At 46.2% G+C, this 20,630-nt stretch overlaps 1 protein-coding gene and 1 pseudogene across 8 annotated transcripts in view; both read left to right on the top strand.

Moving 5' to 3' along the window:
* Armc2 (armadillo repeat containing 2) overlaps positions 1-20,630 on the top strand; it is a 109,920-nt gene that overhangs the window by 64,705 nt on the left and 24,585 nt on the right. For all 8 annotated transcript variants that reach the window (XR_003948649.1, NM_001034858.3, XM_030244989.1 and 5 more), the window contains 2 exons: positions 1,932-2,077; positions 5,683-5,782. Coding sequence is in view for 7 of the 8 variants with exons in the window: in NM_001034858.3 (NP_001030030.2) it covers positions 1,932-2,077; positions 5,683-5,782 (246 nt within the window). In the remaining variant the exon portion in view is untranslated. The remainder of the gene's footprint in view (positions 1-1,931; positions 2,078-5,682; positions 5,783-20,630) is intronic.
* On the top strand, positions 9,707-10,377 carry Gm17869 (predicted gene, 17869; annotated as a pseudogene).

Here is a 20,630-nt window from a genome sequence, read left to right as displayed (position 1 = left end):
ACATATCTAATCTTATCTCCCCTCAGCTGCCCTCACCTCACCTCAGCTTCCCTCAGCTCACCCCCCTTCCCCTCAGCTCACCTCACCTCAGCTCACCCTGCCTCGCCTCAGCTCACCTCAGCTCACCTCCGCTCCCCACAGCTCACCCTGCCTCGCCTCAGCTCACCTCGATTCATATCTCACAATGATAAGACAACCAGTCAGTATCACCCCACCATGAGGAAAATGTACTGTGGGAGGGTGAGAAACCAAGCCAGGCTGGGGGAGTGCCAGCCCCAAGGGCAATGATCACACTGAAAAAGAAAATCACTAGACAACAATGAGGCAGTGGTGGCGCACGCCTTTACTTCCAGCACTGGGGAGGCAGAGGCAGGCCAAGCTCTGTGAGTTCGAGGCCAGCCTGGTCTACAGAGTGAGTTCCAGGACAGCCAGGGCTACACAGAGAAACCCTACCTCAAAAACAAACAACAAAAAAAAACACAAGCAAACAAGACAAAATTACTAAACAACAAAGCCACTGTTACAATCTTACCAAGTTGCTCTCTTCTTGACCCTTAGACCAAAGCTCTAAGAAGAAAGCTCTCTTGAAAAAACTGTTAACAAAATATGACAACTTTGTAAGAAGTTGTATCTCCCTCTTTGAATGAAATGAGACTAAAAGTCTTACATAGCTACTTCTTACACGCGTTCTCGCGACCGGCCAGGAAAGACGCAGCAAACCAGAATCTTCTGCGGCAAAACTTTATTGCTTACATCTTCAGGAGCAAGAGTGTAAGCCTCAAACCCCCCATTGCTTACATCTTTAGGAGCCAGAGCGCCAGAGCGCAGAGCAAGAGCTCTATTGTTTACATCTTTAGGAGCAAGAGAGCAAGCCCAAAGCCCAAAGCGAAAGCGAAACCCCCTCCCTCTTAAGGAGAGTTATCCTTCGCCTAGGACGTATCACTCCCTGATTGGCTGCAGCCCATGGCCGAGTTGTAGTCACGGGGAAGGCAGAGTACATGGGGTGGAGAAATACCCTTGGCACATGCGCAGATTATTTGTTTACCACTTAGAACACAGCTGTCAGCGCCATCTTGTGACGGCGAATGTGGGGGCGGCTTCCCACAGCTACTGGCTTCCTCATTATTCAGTGCTACTTAGAAGAATTTAAGTGGGCAAAGCCAGAAGCAGGGGCCAGGCCTGTACTCCCAGACTGGGGAGGTCAAGGCAGAAGGAGCAGAAGATAAGATCAGCCACGGCTACATAACAAGCTTGAGGCCAGCCTGGGCTAGACAGGATCCTGTCTCAAAACAATAGTCACAACAAACAAAGAATCTAGGGGTTGGTGAGATGGCTCAGTGGGTAAAAGCGCTTGCCACCAAGCTGGGTAGCCAGATCTGAGCTCTGGAGTTCACGTGATGGAAACAGAGATCTGACTCCCACAAGTTGTTCTGTGAGTTCCATATGACTGCTATAGCATATGGGTACTCTCCCCCCACGCACACACGATTTCTCTCTTAATAAAATAATAAAACTTGAAAAAATTAAAGTGGGAAGGTTCTCATGTGTGTTACTGTGTTTATGACAAGCTCAGTCAACGATGAGGGTTTCACTAACTCTGAGGGTCTGGTAAATTATTTACCTAAAATGTTAATATTCCATCTACATACTTTGTGTGGGTTCATTTGAGACAGTCCCTTTGTAGCTCAGGCTGGCCTTGAACTCCTAACTGTTTCCTCTCGACTTCCTTATTCTGGGATTGCAGGCATATGTCACTACACCCAGCAGCCTCCACTCTTTCCATTTGATTTAGGCTTCTTTGTTCTTGTCTCTCTTCTGGGCACAGACCCTTCCCCCTTCCTTGCAGTGGAGAGGAGGGCAGGGAGGGGTCTCCTAGCCCTGCTGCCTTATTTTAAGCTTTAAGAAAATGACACGCACACACGTTCTCCTAGACAACCGCGACCTTGAGAAACTTAGTCGATTCACCACTGACGAGAAGCAAGCTCCTGAACATGGGGGCCTTTCCCCATCTCTGCACAGTGATGGAACAGCATGCAGACGACAAGGACATCTGTACCAACATCGCCAGAATCTTTAGGTAGGTAGACTAAGAAAATACCTCATTTTAAAATGTTTAGTTTTTGTATCCTTGGTGTAAATCGCCTCCCTCAGATCGACCTGTGGGCATGTCTGCGGGCATTTTCTTGATTAGTAAGAGGTGGCCCCACCCACTCTCTTGGATAGGTGGGCCTGGCTTATAGGAAAAGAGGCAGAGCCAGCTATAAATACAGGCTAAAGGTTCTCAGTCTGCCTCAGTTCCTGCTCCCAGCTTCCTCTCTCAGTGTGTGACCTGACTTCCCTTCCTTCCCTCAGTGAAGGGGACAGTAATGCGGAAACATAACCGGAATAAACCCTTTCCTAAGGCGTGTTGTTCTTAGGTTTTTTTTTTTTTCACACAAAGAATTTAAATTAGTTTTAATTTAATATGTTGAGATAGTTTTACTCCCATAGTCCAGGCTGGCCTTGAACTCCTTCCTGGCAATCCTGCCTCAGGCTCCCAAGTGTTGTCTGAGCCATCATGACTAGCTCCCATCTTTATTACGTTGCTTGGGACTCTTAATGAAAAACTGGTGAGTGAGCACTAGCTATCTTCTTCTAACTTTAAAGATTATCGCGTGGTTTTGCCAGCTGAAAATAATTAGTATAGGCTGCCCTCCCTACCCTTTGGACACAAGATCTCAAAGCCCAGATCATGCTGGCCTCTAACTCACAGAGACCTAGGTTTCTCCCTCGGCCTCCTGAGAGCTAGGATTTCTTGTGGTAAACTATTATGAATTGTTGGATTTAGTTAACTAATATATTTCCGATTTTTCTGACCGGTAAGTGACTTACTTACATTGACCTTGCCTTTTTCTTTGCCATATTATTTTTGTGTTTTCAGTTTCAAGTATATAGTGTCATCATAAAATGAGTGGGAAAATGTAATCTAAGTGTGTGGATAATGGCTACAGATTTAATTAGTTAACAATCCCTTCTCTCCCTCTATCTCCCCATGCCCACTTCCCACCCCCACCCTGGAGTTAGTCTCATTGTATGGCCAAGGCAGAGCCCAGACTGCTGAGCTCAGATGGCCCTCCTTCCGCTGCCTACTGAGTAGCCAAGGCTCCAGGTACCAGCCACCATGGCTAGCTGATTCGTTTGTTTAGTGGCTGTGTATACTGTCTGGGTTCCCACTCCGCTTAGCTTCAGTCCATTTGATTCTTATGAGATTTCATCTTTCCCCCTAATGCTTTCAAACAACATTACATGGTTCCAACCAAGCTTTCAGGGGGCTGAGGCAGAAAGATCAAGAGTCCAGCTTGGAGTACATAGTAAAACCCTGTTTCCAAAAATAAATCAATATGGCATGACAGTAACTCTGTAGTAGAATGCTTGCCTACCTTGTGAGAGGCCCTAGGTTCCATTTCTAGTACTTCAATCAACCAATGTTGATTTTAATCAGTTTTGTCTCCAATGATACAGTTTTATTTATTTTACTTATTTGCAAATACTTGTACTGTACTTAGTGTGGGCTGGGCAATCATCTACGTACCAACCAAATGGGTGCCTTCACTGTCATCTTCATCTGACATAGGGGGAAACTGAGGCACAGGGGAAATGCAGACATTTTCCCAGCATCACACTCAGTAGGCTGCAGAGCTGCGGGTCAAGCCAGGCATTCTGACTCCAGAGCTCACACTTTTTCTTCCCATGTTATGTGGCCCTTCTTGTTGTTAAGATTGCCTTTCATGTTTGATTTGATTTTTAATAACTTTTTAAACTTCCTTGATCAATCTTGCCAAAGGTTTGACAGTCTTTTAAAAAAATATTTTCTTTTATGAATACTTATAAGTGCTTGTATGTATGTGTACATGTGTACCATGTGCATGCATGCATACGTGTGCCCTCAGAGGTCCGTTAGAGGCTGCTTCATCGACTGGAGCTGGAGTCATAGGCTGAGTCACCATGTGGGTGCTGGCAACTAAGCCTGGGTCCTCTGCCAGAGCAGCCAGTGCTCTCAACTGCTGAGCCATCTCACCAGTCCCCCAGTCATTAGGTTTCAGCAAAGAATCAATAGATGTATCAATAAAATTGATGCATGTTTCCTATCTTACTCTTCCTGCTTCTCCTGACTAACTCCTCTTTACTGTCTGTGAAGATGCTATGTTTTGCTTCTACCTGTTTTAGTTAGAAATTCATCTTCTTTTTGATCTTGTTAAGGCTATTCATTTTCCTCTAAATGCCACTTTAACTGTATCCTATGAATTGTAATTTGCAGTATTTGTTTGTATTCAGACGTGTCTCTAGATTTTCTAGGTGACTTGAAATGGAAGTTTCATATTTTTAAAAGTTTTACAGTATGTGGGAAATACATTCGTATCTTTTAAGCTGGCAGTGTGGCTCATCCCAGGCGGAAGCAGGAAAATCAAGAGTTCAAGGTCATCCTCAGCTACATAGGAAGTCTGCGACCAGCCTGTGCTACATGCAACTCCGTTTCAAAGAAAAAACAGGCTTGTGAGATGGCTTGGTAGATAAAGCCACTTGTCACCAAATCTAACAACCTGAGTTCAAGTCTGAGGATCTAAAGGTTGAGGAAAGAGTCAATTCCAAACTCACACGCCTGCCTGGATTGTACAGGCTAGTTTCCAAGTTCCCAGGCTCAACGGCCCTGTAATTCTTAGACCCCCAAGTGCTGCCATTGTAGTTGGGCACCAGCCATGGCCTGCTGCATGGTGACCAAAGAAGGCTGTCTGGAGGGTGTCAAGTGCTGTGAAGAGATGGTGAAACTCTCAACAGGACAGTAGTCACGTGTGCCTGTCCACCTGTCACTCATGAAAGGTTCCTGTTTGTCATGAGCTTTTCAGTATTAGCTTTGGGGTTTGCTCGCTGCTCATGAAACACTTTCAACACTGCCTGTTCTAAGGGCTATTTTGGCTGATGTTAGTTTTTATGCCTGCTTCTGATGGGGTGGTTATCCAAACAAATACTGCAGCAATTTCTGAGTTTCCGTTTTGTACATCCCATCTAGCTTTTTTGTCAACTTGACACAAATCTAGAGTCAGTCGTCTGGAAAGAGGGAACATTAATAGAGGGATTACCTCCATACGATTGCCTATAGACAAGTCTGTGAGACATTTTCTCGATGAGCGATTGATGGTAGATGGCCCAGCCCACTGCGGGGCGGGGAGGGATGTGTGCCATTGCTAGGCAGCTGGTTCTGGGCTGTATAAGATGACAAACTGAGCACGCCACAGCCAAACAAGCTAGCGAGCAGTGTTCCTCTGTGGTCTTCGCTTTAGTTTCTGCCTTGGCTTCCCTTTGAGATGGACTGTACGCTATAAGGTCACAGCTTTTATCAGCAGCAGAAAGCAAAGGAGGACAGCACTCTGCCATCTTCAGGGTTCTGCCTTCTGGGAAGCAAACACAGGGCCTCAAGCCTGCTAGCCAAGTGTTTACTACCAAGGAGGGGGCTTTAGAAACGCCCGCCCTTGCTCTGTCCCCTTAGAGTCCAGAGCAGATAGCAAGCCTCTTTGCAGTTTCTCTGGATTTCTGGACTTCTTTTCCTGAATTTGCATGATCTGCATTTTACAGTGATACTAGGTGCACTTAAATTTTAAAAATTGTAGCATTTGTTCTGATTCTCCCACTTGGCATTTCCCACAGCAAACTAACCTCTTACCGCGACTGCTGTGCAGCCCTGGCCAGCTATTCCAGGTGTTACGCCTTGTTTCTGAGTCTATTGAACAAATACCAGAAGAACCAGGTGAGTCATGCATGCCTCTGTTTGGTGTCCTCAGTGTCTGTGCACTGGTGGGCTTGTAGACACCGATGTTGAGCGAGTTTATCTTTTTAATGCTTTGGTTCCTTCTAGAAGCTCCCTTCCATTCCTGGTATAATGGCCAGAGGGGGCAGTGAACACCTGCAAGGATTGAAAAGAGAATAATCAGAGGCGGAAACAGGGTCCTAGGGGAGGCTCCTGATTTAGGGGTACACTGCAGGAGTTCTGTTCTTCCTGGGATTTACAGGCTGCCTACATGAGTTTTCCTGGGGTGGGCATGAGGTACACTGGCAACTTCAGTAGAAACCCCCACTGAACTTCACCTCAGGTTTATGGAGTCAGAGGGGCATAGTGTGGCCTGTCTATCTGCATTTTAACAAGAACCATGGGGATTTGACATGCAAGCAAAAAAAATCATCTACATGAGATATACTTTGAAGATTCTTTTAGCCTTTAAATTCACTAATTCTTTGATCATGTATTTTAGACTATGGGATTTCAAGTTAAAGTATTTGAAGAATTATCTCTCTACTATCATCTATATATTTATATATGTATATACCTATCTATTTATCTCTCTGTATAATATATATGTGCCTGAGTATCTTTCTGTGTATCACATACAGGCAGGGACCCCAAAGGTATTGGATCCCCTGGAACTGGAGTTACAGACAGTTGTGATCTGCCTGATTTGGGGTCCTGGGAACTGAACCTGGGTCCTCTGCAAAAGCAGCAAGTGCCCTTAACTACTGAGCCACCCCTCCCACCCTCAGGATAAAGTATTTATGAAATGACGTAGCTTTAATGGATCAGAAAGAAATGTGTAATATGTTGTTTATATAGTAAAATTATATATATATATTTGTATATATATATACATACATATATATGTGTGTGTATATATATGTGTGTGTATATATATATGCATACACACACACACACATATACAGACACACATTGGCATATGTGTGGAGATGAGAGGACAACTGTATCAGTTGGATCTCTCTTTCTACCACATAGGACCCAGGGATTGAAGTCAGATCAAGTTTGGCAGTTTAAATGGAACTGAATCTAATTTTTCTAGGCCAGTACTTCTGCTGAAAATGTCTACATTTGTCTGCTTACGTTATTTTAGCCATGTATTATTGTTCTTTTAGTGGTGGAGAAATTTCTGTCATTCCCTTACCTTAGCAAGGTAAGACCTTGCTAAAAGTCCTGGTAACTTATGTTAAAAACGGACCTACAATGAGAGCGATAGGGTGAAATCTAAGGAGACAGGAAACCAATGGCAGAGGCACACAGAACCTTGCTGTGTAGCCCAGGCTGGCCTAGAACTCCATATATAACCCAGGTGACCTGTCCTTGAGGTGCACCTGCCTCAGCTCCCCAAGTGTGTATCACCATGCACAGCACTGCATGTGTATCTCCATGCACAGCACTGCATGTGTATCACCATGCACAGCACTGCATGAGTCTTCCCCTGAGTACCTAGGCCACAGAGGCCTTCACGTGGGTGCTTTGTGTTTTCTACACTCCCTATCCTTTAAACTTGGAGACTTTCTCAGGTCAGACAGCACATGGACTTGCTTAATCTGCTTTCAGGTGTTCACCATGGGCTCTTCACTTGTCCGTCAAGCATCGCCTAATTTAGGTTTTGTAAACTAAACTTTATCTTTGTAATCTAACCATAATCTTTGGACAGTGAATTAACCCGAGGATAAACCTTGCTTTCTTGGATATTTTCTTCATCTGCCTTGGGGAGGGCTGTGTTTTGGGGGAGGGAGACATGTGCCCCCTGCATGTGCCTGTGGAGGAGGAGGTCAGAGTGGTGTTCTTTCTTGCTGTCCATCTCACGTTCTGAGGCGGGGCTTTTGAAGAACCTGGAGCTCACTGATTGGCAACCAGCCTGAAGCTCACTGATTGGCCAGGCTGGTTGCCAGCAGGGCACCACCCCAGCCACCCTGTGCTGGGATGACTGACTAGTGCGTCACCTCATGCAGCTGTTTATGGGGTGCTGGGAACATGAACTCAGGTCCTCATTCTTGCACAGAAAGCATTTTATCTAGCTCCTAAGCCCCAGGAGTTTCTTTTTAAACAGAAAGGGCCTGGGGAGATGGCTCCAAAGAGAGAGTGCTTGTTATATAAGCTCCAGACCTGGATCTGACTCTAGCACCTACACAAAGCCAGTGAGCATGGTAGCCCCCTGGAGTGGTACCTGGCAGGCACAGATGAGGAATGCCTAGGGTAAATCTGGTTACGGAGACTGGATTAGTGACCTCTGCGTTCAAGTGAGAGAGCCTGTCTCAGTATCAGTTGGAGAGTGACTGGGGAAGATGGTGGATGTTACTCTAGTCAAGTACATCTGCACACACGTGTAAACATGCATAAACACCACGAGCACGGTCACACACACACATACACAAAACAACACACAAAGCACATATACCATATACACATACTCACACATAGCACAAACACATACATATGCACACACCATACACACTCATACATGACACAAATACACATCACACTTACACACACACAGATACACACACATCACAAATACAGTCACACATACCACATGCATACCACACACACAAACAAACATACACACTACAAACACACACCATCCACACATCCACACACACACACACATACACACCACACACATAAAAGCATCTCAACTAAAGGTAAAGGACACTGAACACTGAGTTGTCTCTGTTTGTGGCCTACCTGATGGCCCTGGTGTCTATTTTGCCTGTGCTAGAGACTTGCGATGTCACCCTGGCCTGTGCGCTTACTTTGATTTAAAGGACAAGATGTCCTAACATTTAGCTGACGTAAAGTCGGGCAGGCTTTTTGCGAGGCTTTGCAGTGGCTGTCACCTGTACGACAGAGCTGTTGTCAGAAGCCACATGCCTCTCTCGGCTCACTGTATAGTGTCGCACTCCTGTTAAGATCATTTGACTTCCCAAGAAGATCATCTTGCAAACAGAACCATCAAAGAAATGCTGAATGTATTCCTTAATTACTGTGGTGAAAATCATATTCAAATGTATTGCCCATGTCCTTTGCATCTTAGATGTTTGAAAGCACCTAGCCTGTCCTCAGTGACCTGCCATTATTCTAAGTGTCCGCTGTGCCCAAGGAGGCCTGCATCCCACCCCAGGATGGCATCTTAACCACCTGCGTCTTCTGTAGGTTTCCTCTTAGTCTCTGCCTCTGCCTTTAATAATCCCACCCGCCCTCTTGTGATCGTGTGCTTGAAGTTAGCCGAGGACTCTCATAGTCACACTGAGTAAAAGTAGCTTTAATAATGAAATATTAAATAAACTTGTCAGTCTAGCACACTCCTCTTGTCTCAGTACTTGCAGGAGAATCAGGAGTCTGAGACTAGGCTGGACTTTGTGAAATCCTGTCTCAAACTCAAAAGCAAAACAAACTATAAAATAGCAGGCTCTTTGATTCAGAGTAGAGCGCTGTGAATATCAAAATGGCCACAAAGACCAGTCGTGTGGATGGGGTCCGTTGTTGATGTTGTTTACTAGGCCGGCTAGGATAGGTTAGGGTTTTACTGCTCTGAACAGACGCCATGACCAAGGCAGCTCTTATAAGGACAACATTTAATTGGGGCTGGCTTATAGGTTCAGAGATTCAGTCCATTGTCATCAAAGTGGGAGCATGGCAGCATCTAGGCAGGCATGGTACAGGCAGAGCTGAGCGTTCTACATCTTCATCTGAAGGTCTATTGGAGAAGACTGTTTTTCAGGCAGCTAGGATAAGGGTCTCAAAGCCCACCCTCACAGTGACACACTTTCTCCAACAAGGCCTCCTAACAGTGCCACTCAGGACCATGTAGGGCCAAGCATATTCAAACCACCACACCAGCCAAGCACAGAGATGAGATATCAGAGAGGGCATAAAGGCCTTCCATCACTGCTGAAGTCAGCCTTGGGCAGTCTCCTGGAGATGGTCTTCAGGATGGTGCTTCAGGATGGAGCTAAGGGCCTCCATGAAAGACCCACAAGCCCAAGAGCCAAGCTGGAGCTGCAGGAAACTGAATGATACTATAAGCAAACATACAAGCCTGACTTGGAGAAAGATATTGTTTGTAAAATGTCTGGCCACTCCAAGGATAGCTGCAGCACTGGCTGTGAACTGACTGACCAGGGCTCCCAGGAGCTCTCACACCGAGTAAAGCAGAAAGGAAGCAATGCTCTCCAGTAGATCAGCATCACCACCTAGTAGACCATGTGCCACCTCGTGTACACTTTGGGGTACACAAAGCTACAGCCTTCCCCACACACTAGAGAACATAGAGATGGGGACAGGGGCAGAGATTTAGGTAATGCCTTCCTGAGCCTGGTCCATGCTGTTCAGAACCAGGCCCTGGTTTTTGCTGTACAGCTCCAGGAAGGACAAAGAAGGGCTTATGAGAAGGTCCTCAATAGAACTGTGGTTTCCTGTAGAAAGGCAGACATGTTGAAAACAGTCTGAATTCAGGAGGAACAATGACATGACCCTGAACTCCATTCAGCAAGAAGTCCAGGTGACAACAGGAAACACTGTTGTACCTATGTGCCAGGTGACAACAGGAAACACATTGTACCTATGTGGAGCAAACAGCTGAAGTGTGACATAGCCGGACCCCAGAAATGACACTGCTCATGCCCCCACTAACAGAGCTCTGAGCCCTTCCCTGTGAAGATGACATTAAAGCTGCAGACCTATTGCTCTCCACCCTCCCCCCCCCCCCCCGAGTATCCCATGGCTTTCTCTTCATCCCCTTCCTCAAGCCAGAGAACTGACATCCCCAGAGTTAAAAGTGAAAATCCACGGTGTGCTGTGCTTCCCTGCTTGCGTGTTATCTGTGAGTGAACTGTTCTTACCTCAGGAAATGGAAAAGTACTTAAAGCTCACCGATAAGATACAAGATGGAGAAAGCATTGCTCCACGGTACCCTCAGGCATTAGGAGAGTGGCCAGTGTTTTAATAGGCTGCTGACTATCTGATCGAAGCCTAGACATTGTGAAGTTGCACATTAGCATGTAGATGTCTAGATGGGATCTCTTCAAGAGTTATGGTTCCATTACCTTGTAAACTGCTCCTGGTGTATTTCAGTTACTTTTTAAAAGGCAGCTTCTAAAAGAATGCATTTAATTTGGGCTCACATTTCAGGGAGTTAGAGAGCCCATCATGGCAGCTTGAGGGTATAATGCCACACCTTCTCCAACAATGCCACACCTCCTAATCCTTCCCAAACAGTTCTTCCAACTGGGGGCCAAGTATTAAAACTCATCCAAACTACTACAGCATCTGACCCCCAAATCTTATTCTGATTTTCTTGTTTTTATTTTTTTATTTTTATTTTTGAGATAGGATCTTGTATAACCCAGGCTGGCCTTGAATTTACTATGTAGCCAAGGGTGGCTCTGAATTCCTGGTTCTCTTATTTCAACTCCTGAGTGCTGGGACTAGAAGTGTGTACTATCCTGTCTGGCACTAATGTCCTTTTAAATGCTTATAAATGCTCAGCTCTTTGATTGCCCCTAGAAAGAACTTTATTATCACATTGGCTTCCTCATTAGTGAGATAAATAGTGTGCGGTTGGGGCAGGGTTTGAGACACAAAGCTCAGGCCCGCCTTCAGCTTGAGAGGCTGCCAGGGTGACCTTGAACTCCTGATTCTTCTGCCTCCACCTCTTAAGTGCTGAGATGACAGGCGAGCCCCTGCCATACTCCACTGAGAGAAATAAATTTTAAATTGTCGATTTTATCTTACGTTTTTAAACTTTTCAAAAAGCACCTGTGGGGCTGGATCAATGGCTCAGTCAGTAGTTAAGAGTACTTGTTTTTGCAGAGGACCCAGGTTTGATTCCCAGCACCCATGTGGTGGCTCACAGCCATCTGTAACTCCAGGCCCAGGAGATCCAATGCCTCATCTGACCTCTTCAGACATTAGGCACATTTATAGTGATGTATGTGTGAGCCTACTAATATATATATATATAATAAAACAAAATAAAATAAATGTAAAAATGAAGTTTAAGTTTTTCCAAGTACCCCTTATTATGTCTTTTATTTAACTATTGCAGTGTTGTGCTTTTGAGTTATCATTTTTATTCCCAAGTAAGAAAAATAGCTAATTTATTCTTTCCTCAAAGCCAAAACATTTGAGAAGAATAGGGAGTTGGTCAAACTACCAGGAAGTGATTAAGCATCTCAAATACTTCCTCAAGTCATTAACCAAAGCTCCCGTAAGTCCTGGACAGTCTCTTGATGGTCGTCCCAATGCTGTCATTTATGCAGCTGTCTTCCCCACTGCAGTGAGCTTCCCCTGCCCCCACTCCGGGGCACAGGCCATGATGTGGGGTGATGCTCACACGGGAGGGAGGCTTTTGATATGGAAAGAATGAGTTTGGAGTCTGTGAACTGTTTGTTATAAGATCTTTTCTTCCTAATATTCAAGTGCCTTCCTTAAATATTTGCTGTTCTCTTCCTGGTTTGGAGGACATACTAGTAAGTCTCCTCCTCTCTTTTCATACTGGTGGGCTGCCATGAAGCCAGCAGAACAGAAAGGAGAGATTTAAAATCACTTCAGATCAGCACAGGTCCAAATTCCCACCCCGCCCCCAATATAAAAGCCAGTTTCTAGAGATTCTACGCCCTATCCTTATATGCTTTGCGGTGGTTTAAAAGTTTGTACCTCTGAGTTTTACCTGGATTTGGAGGTTTAGAGCTGATCTTCAAAGTAGAACTCAGCCCATGGCAGTTTAAGGAGAATTACCACTGCCCGTGACTATTTGTGGTCCAGCTCTATGAACTGTTTCTGCAAGATTAGCTTGGCAGAAATAGATTTGAAAGCTTTGTAGTTTCTTAATGTACATACCTAACGGCGAGTGCTTAGCCATAGGGAGCAGTCTGAAGTGCCTTTGCTCAGGGAAGTTTTGTTTGTTTCTAAGTCCCATCCCCCACCCCGTCCCACCCAAGAGCCAGGAAGAGGAGTGTGTTTCCAAAGACTACCCAGTCAACCTCAGAAAGTACTAGAAACCCAGATTTCGTATTTCAACTATGGCCGTACCATCTCGACACATCCTGATATGCCTAATCTTGTCTGACTCAGAAGCTCAGCAGAGACCATTCGGATTTGGATAGAAGACCCTTCTTTCTTTCCAAGGACCCCCAGATGATTCTAGATTCTAATTAACACTATGGTTCAGGGACACAGTTTTGACCTTCATTGTGATGGAACACCTATATCACAAACTTAAATGAAAGACCAGATAACTGAGTGAGAGATTTCTTTCTCAGTAGATACTGAAAGGACCTAGTGGGGAAACCCCCACTCAACTCCCGATTCAGCGGGCACCCAAGAATCACAAACAAACAGACCATCTTGATGTAAATACATGAGGAAGTTTAATGGCGGAGCTCCAGGTCGAAACATATCTCAAGCAGGAGACAGTGGATTCGACCATGAGGCTTGGAAGCTAGGGGTTTTTATAGAAAGGGGCTGGGGCTGGGGGAGGAATTGGCGCGGTTTCACATGATTGGTCCATTTGAACATCAGCAGACTGTACATGCAGATAACATTTAACTTAGGTCAGAAGGACGGGGAGATAGGGAGGCGCCGGGCCAGTCCAGACATGTCATTCTCTTTATCTTTATGGCCAAGCAGCCTCAGGAATGTCTTAATGATGGGCCTGCCCAGGCATGTCCTGGCTTGTTCTGCTATGTTCTCAGCCCCAGGTTTCAAAGCTCACAAACAACTCTTTGGGCTATTTGACATAAATTATATGAATCACAGGTCTCAAGTTTTATTTTCTTTCAACATCAAGTACAGTATGGTTCAGAAGATGAAATTTTACACAGGTCATCGTCCTTGTTACGTGTGCTGTGTCAAAACGCTGTGAACAATAGAAGGAGTAAAAGTGCAAAGTTGAGTACTGATGAGTTCTGCCCTGAAACCCAGTGTGGCAGTAAGTACCACAAACCCGGGCTAGAAAGCTGGGTCTGATGGCTCTGGCCTGGACTGTAGGCTGTTGTAGGAGGCTGAGCAGGAGGACTACAAGTTTTAGGACCTGCCTGTACTGTAGGGCACATGCAACTTAGTGAGACCCTATCTCAATAAAGTGTTTAGAAGAGGCCTGGGATGGAGAGGACCAAGCTGTGGCGCCCTCGCCTGCTGTGAGAAAGGCCTGGGCTCAGTCCCCAGCACCATAAATAAAATGCAGTAAGAGCAGTGGGAGAACCCTGCATTGCACCCTGACGTATTATCATTTTTATACAGTATTTCCGTCTCATGGTGATTACATACATGTGTAAACATTGCTTTTTCTGGTTGATTCATAAAACTTAAAAGCTTCTTGAGCTCATAGCCAGTAAGTTTCGAGAAAAATCACAACCTCACATGCCCGTGTCTTAGTCAGGATCTCTATGCTGTGCTGAAACACCATGACCAAAAGCAGCTTGGGGTAGGGGAGGAAGGGTTGATTTCACTCCCAGTTCTGTAGAAAAGTTCCTCACCAGAAGCTGTGTGGGCAAGGACTCTCATGGAGGCCACGGAGGAGTGCTGGCGATGGCTTGCTTCCCATGCCTTGCTCAGCCTGCCTTCTTCTGGGCTTCTGGATTAGCAGCCCAGGGATGGCCCCACCCACAGTGGGCGGGGTCTTCCCCCATCAATCACTAGTTAAGAAAATGCTTTACAGCTGGGTCTTATGGAGGCATTTTCTCCATTGGAGTTCTCTCAGATGACTCTAGCTTGTGTCAAGATGACATAAAACTAGCTAGCATACATCATTTTGAAATTTACTGTACTTTTTGCTAAAAATCCTTTAAACCCTGCTGTTTGCCCTGCCCTTTGAAGCCGAGAAAGCCAACAGTTGTGTGTGTGTGCATTCACAGTAATTATTCAGATGACTGATTAATCGGACTGCCGAAAATTTTACCTCTATGTGAGACAGTTAACGGTACAAATACTCCTTTTATATGGTGTAGCCTTTTTAAAATTAGTTATCATGCTAGGAACATTTAGGAATTCATGTGAGCCAGGCCACGTCTGGTAGCTTGTGTCTTTTCTCAAGGAGACAGAGGCAGGTGGATCTCTGAGTCTGAAGCCAGCCTGGTCTAGAGTTCCAGAACACGCAGGGCTACACAGAGAAACTGTGTCTAAACCCTGTCTTGAAAAACAAAACAAAAGAGAAGACAGTTAATCTGGCCTACTCCAAATTTGTGAACGCATTAACTGGGAAAGGGTTTCTCTAAATTCTGAACTGTCTTCCTTACCTACAAGATGGTCCTTTGTGTGCTGTCTTTGTGTCCATGTATGTAAACCACTTATCACTTAACATTTATTGACCCAGAAAAATTTGAAACTATTATGCATATAAAAAATCATGTTGAGGAGCTGGAGAGCTGGCTCAGCGATTCAGAGCACTGACTGCTCCTGCAGAGACCCTGGCTCTGTCTCCAGCACTCCCATGGCAGCTCACGAACGTCTGTAACTCCAGTCCCAGGGTTGATGCCCTCTTCCAGCCTCTGCCGGCACCGGACACACAAGTGGTGCACAGATATGCATGCAGCCAAAACACCCATACACATAAAATAAAGATAATTTAAAAACTAGTATTGAATAAAATAAGGAGTGGACCACCAGCCTGGGTCTGGGGGAGTAACTCAGAGATCGGCACAGTGAAAGGTTCTGGGTTCAGTTCCTAGTGTCAGACCCTTCTTGTCTGTGTCTGGTTTGGGGTGCCCTGTCTACATGTCTGCCTCTAACTGGCACCTGGAGTGTATTCTCCGTGACACACACACATTTTCTAATCCTCTGAGAGAGGGCTGCCCTGAGTGCCCACTGTGTTCTCTCAGCAACACCAACATGGAGACGTGTCACCCTTCACACTGGGGACAACTTGGCTCATTGACAAGAGCCGTGTTAACGTGACATCACACTGCCATTTATAATTGTGTGTGTGTTTTAAATCAATCTATCATCTCTTTTTCTCTTTCTTTCTCTCTTTTTCCCTCCCTCCCTCTGTCCTTCTCTCCCTCTCCCTCTCTCTCTCTCTTTCTCCCTCCCTCCTTCCCTTTCCCCCCACTCTTTCTTTCTCTGTTGGTCACGTGGTCTTGCTATGAAACCTAGGCTATCATGGAACCCACCAGGCTGGCACTGACCAATACTATTCGTGCTGGGCTTACTAGTGTGAGCCTGTTGTGATTTTCAAGACTGTAGATTCTAAAATTGAAACATATACCTCTAGTCCTAGCTCTGAGGAAGCTGAGGCAGGGGGATCATGAGTTAGATGCTAGCCTGGGCTACATGAGACCCCCCCCCAAACAAAACAAAACAAAAAAAAAGCTTCATACTGACAAATGTCACCTATACCCTGCCCCCCCTCCACACACGCACACACAAAGTGATGTTATCAGGGGGCAGAGTGCTACACAGGAAGCTGTGGCCAGTTACTTCCACAGCACACTGAGGGGGAAATCCTGTACCGGACTCACTGCTGATGGGAGATGTGAAATATCTCTTCCCCATCTGCTGTTGTTTTTGTTAAAGGGGAAAAAGGAGAGAAATTACATGATCGAGTACCCAAAGCAAGCATCTGACCTATCGCTGCCCTTACAGCTGTTAAGTGTGACTGAGCATTTAGAGCAGGCTTTTCTGAGTGTGCTGAAAATGAACAAGGGGGTGGGTGGCCTTCACTTTTAATCTCTACACATCTTGCTGTGAGGATGACCCAGGAGGAATACGAATTTGTGTGTTTTTGTAAAGCCATACAATAAAAAGGACAACAGAGGTTTCTCAGTTTAATCCCAGGCTCCACACTGGAATGAATCTCTCGGGAAGCTTTGGGGATGCAGGTTGCTGGGCCTCACCCTGGCTGGTTCTGGCTGAGGTCTGGGGTGGGACCCGAGAGTCCGTCTCTAAGAAACTCCTGCCCGAGCTTGTGCTGAGCTGCAGCTGGGAGAACCTGTAACACAAATGAGGTGGTTCCCTAAGACGCGTCCTTCAGTGTGTATGAAGTGACTTTGAGATGAACCTCCAGGGGTCTCAAGTGCTAACTCAGGTCACCATGACGTAGGGTAAGCATGTTAAAGAAGGGAACAACTGACAAGACCAGCCAAGACCAGCTATGAGCTTCTCCAGTGAATGTTGGGCTGCCTCCTTGCTTTTGCTTGGGCAGCTGACAATTTTTGACCTGTTTGCTCTCTGTCTCTGTCTCTATCTCTGTGTCTGTGTTTGTGTCTCTGTCTCTCTCTGTGTCTCTGTCTCTGTGTCTCTGTCTTTCTGTCTCTCTGTCTCTCTGTCTCTGTCTCTCTGTCTCTCTGTCTCTCTCTCTCTCTCTCTCTCTCTCTGTGTGTGTGTGTGTGTGTGTGTGTAAGTGTGTGCCCGTGGAGGTGGAAGGGGGGTTGGTGTCACATTAAACATGTGCTCTCCCACTGAGCTCTCCCTAGCTACAGAGACAATTTCTCAGGGAAAACAAGATGTTATGTTACGTTGTGTTAGACTCTTCTCCCAATGTTCTCTGCCAGACTTTTGTCAAAACAAGTTGTCCTGGGACCAGCTGCCATCCTTGGCAGGCATGCAGCACCAATCAGAGTAGCCCATGAGGGAGGAATGAGGTGGGGCCCTTGGGACCTTCAGAAGGACCTGCCCGGGGGGAAATCTCATGGACCACAGTTAGCTAGCCAAGCCCCCAGCTCTTGATTTGTTGCATGAGACAAGCACATTAAATGTCATTAAAACGGTCCAATGTTCCTGTAGATTTTCCCTTTGAAAGAGCACAGATGTGTGTAAATGTGTGTTTAGCCACATCTGAACTTCGTAAGTTTGCAGCAGACATGTTTGAGAGTGGTGTGTTATTTCTGTTGACAACAAATCTTACTCCCAGCCCTGGGTGAAGTGAGCTGAGTTTGTATGTGGTATTTCTCTGGGGGTGTGGGCAGGGGTGGGGGTGGGGCTCTACAGAAGTTTTCAGAATAGACTTCCACAGGGGCAACAAGCGAGTTCTCAACTTATGTACAAGTGCTAAGACAATCTGTAGCTCAGGTCTCAATGGGCACAAAACTGAGACAGAAAACAGTTGCCATCAACTCCATTCAAAGCCACACTTTCCAGTTTAGGTAAGAATTCCTATCAAGATCCAATTAAATGGTAGATCTCATTTAAGCACTAGGCACATATTGTCTGCTTTATGGTGTAAATTGCATTTGGTACAAACCAAATGTGCAAACAGATGGGCTTAATAAGGGAGAAGGAGCAAGCTGTGGTGCTGAGGCAGGGCTAGCTTCTGAGGTGCCTCTGATGTCAGCACTACTACATTTAGAAGCCCATCACAGTATGTGTGGGTTTGAATTTTGGAAGAACATAAAGGGATTTTCCCCATCTCTTCTGTAAATATCTACTGGGCAAGAACTCTGGTAGAAAATGCCTGAAATAAGACTTATGTAAGGGGCAGCCTTTTACAAAGGTCACACGAAGTTCACAAAGAACAATCCTTATCTACATTAGCCGCCCCGTCACCACGGATCCTCCTCCGCCTCTCCAGCTCTCCCACTTTTGGACAGGGCAGATTTCTTTCTTTCTCCTTTTCTAAACAGAGCTACTAAATGCGGCGGGATGACAGGCAAAGCTTGGCAAGCAGGGTCCGGCATCACCAGACTGGCCCTTCTTGTGCTGTATTTTTAAAGTCAGCCTCTTGTTCTGCATAGTTCCACTCAGACCTGGAGGGTGAGCCACCCCTCCAGCCAGGCATGCAGCATGAGCTCTGATTTGGACAGCTCCGACATCCTGTTGCAGGAAGAGAGAGACCTGGAATGGCTGGAGATGGGGCGGCAAGCAGAGCGTCCCACCCTCCCCATGTTTCTAACTTGGGCCAGGCATTTAGCCGCGCAGAGATAACCCACCCTCCCTTCCTCACATCCTCTTAGCAACTGTGCTGGATTGGTTAGGAAGAGCCCTCCACCCCTTTCCCCTGGTGTCTTTGTGTGGCAACTTGCTTCCACTGGCTCTCTGCCTCCTCCCTGGCAGGAGTGTGCCCTTTGGCTGCCTTCCCAGCCTCTCTGCAGGCACATTCCCAGCGGTGCTGGGCGAGCGAGCAGGCAGGCGAGCAAGTGAGAGCATTTGGCTGAGTGAGCTCCTTGTTCAGCCTTGCCCTCGTTCTGCACCCCTGACCGGGCAGGCTCAGTGGGCCGAAGCTTGCTCATTCTTTCCAGCTCCCACTGTTTTTGTCCTTGTGGAACGGGCTCTTCCCCCACTCAGCTCAGAGCCCAAATGCCTTTATGTCTGTGCCTTAAAAAAGAACCCATCGCAGTAAAAGTCTAACTGTTGCCCTGGTGTTTTTGAGGGGGAGCCACATTCAGAGGTGTGGAGTGTGGGTACTCAGTGAATAATTGCTGATAGGGTGGCTGGGTTGGCAGTTGGATGGGTGGGTAGGTGGTCATCTCTGCCTTCAGAATGGTCTGCTTAGGTCTGCAGTTTTGAGTCTGTGGTCTCTCAGATTGGTCTGATTATATATATATATATATATATATATATATATATATATGAATGAATGAATATGTATTCTCTCAGGCTAACCGTCAACCCGCCGCCAGTGCTGATAGGATAGGTAAATCAGTATTTTCTCAGAAGTCTGCAGCCTGCCTTTGGTGACTTTTATTCTTTAGCCACCTGTAAACTCAAATGTTTAGGTTTTATTTAAGGGTGGAAAGTCGGATAAAGCAAACTGGAAATCCTAACTCAACTCTAAGATGCAGGCAGTTTTAGCCAGTTTAAAACAGGGTGTCTTGATTAATTTTCTGGTTAAGGGCATGGGGAGTGTTAAATTTTCAACCCCCTTTAACTTAATTCTTAAAGGTCCTTCTAAAATGTTTTCCTAGGCTGGATAGGAGTTGTCTCCTAAGTATGAGGAGTCTGTGGAACATAGTTTATTCCTTCTGTGACAGCTTGACATCAGTCCTTTGCCTGTGGTCAGCATCATGCACGGGGACTATTTTAGGGTGCCGTGTGAGAATCATGTGTCCACTCTGGCTGCCTGTGGGTGGTAAAGCACTATCAGTCACACGGGGCAGATGGCTGAGTTGGATGCTCCTTAGGGTGAGGGGACAGGCAGTGGATGCTTTTGAGCAGAGGAGATTGCTCTGCTCCTGAGATGAAGAGATTCCAAGTCTCCTCCTGCAGTGCACAGACCGGCCACCAGGGGCGCCTTTCACAAGAGAAGTGAGGCAACCAGTTTGAGAGGTTGGTGAAGGGTCAAAGATGCCCGGTGCAGGCCTTTAATCCCAGTACTCAGAAGGCAGAAACAGGCAGATCTCTGTGAGTTTGCAGCCATACAGGGCTATGTGGAGAGACCCTGTCTTAAACCCCCGCCCCCTGAAAAATGCCTCAAGTCTGTGGGACATTGGAGGTTGAGGGTAGTTGGGAATGAGGTATTGAAGTGCATTAGCATGCTCAGACAGGCCCTGAGTGCCCCTCACCGTGTCCTTCAGTCTCCAGAAGCCTCAGTTTCCGTACGTCAGGGTGGGGGTGGCAATCTCTTGTTGGCTTTAGGCCAATATCCCTCAGATGGAAGAAGGTAGCTCCCATAGTAGCTCCTGCTGTTGCTAATGCCCTGGAGCTGGTCACAGACCATTCTGTATAACAGTGTCCTCTTCTGTGTCCTTCCATAGTTAAAGCCATTTATTTACAACTTGTGGGGCCCATGATGTCTTAGCAAAGTGCATGTCTGTTAGGGCGTACCATGCTGCCAGGAGGAGGACATGGCTGGCTTCCTAGAGGAAGGTCGGCTTCTTACGGGAGTGTGCTGCTGGTCTGTGTTCTGGTTGGC

Source organism: Mus musculus, chromosome 10, assembly GCF_000001635.26.
Source record: "Mus musculus strain C57BL/6J chromosome 10, GRCm38.p6 C57BL/6J".
NCBI classification, from domain to species: domain Eukaryota; kingdom Metazoa; phylum Chordata; class Mammalia; order Rodentia; family Muridae; genus Mus; species Mus musculus.
Note: the sequence above shows the minus strand (reverse complement) of the source record. Positions and strands in the feature narration are given on the sequence as shown.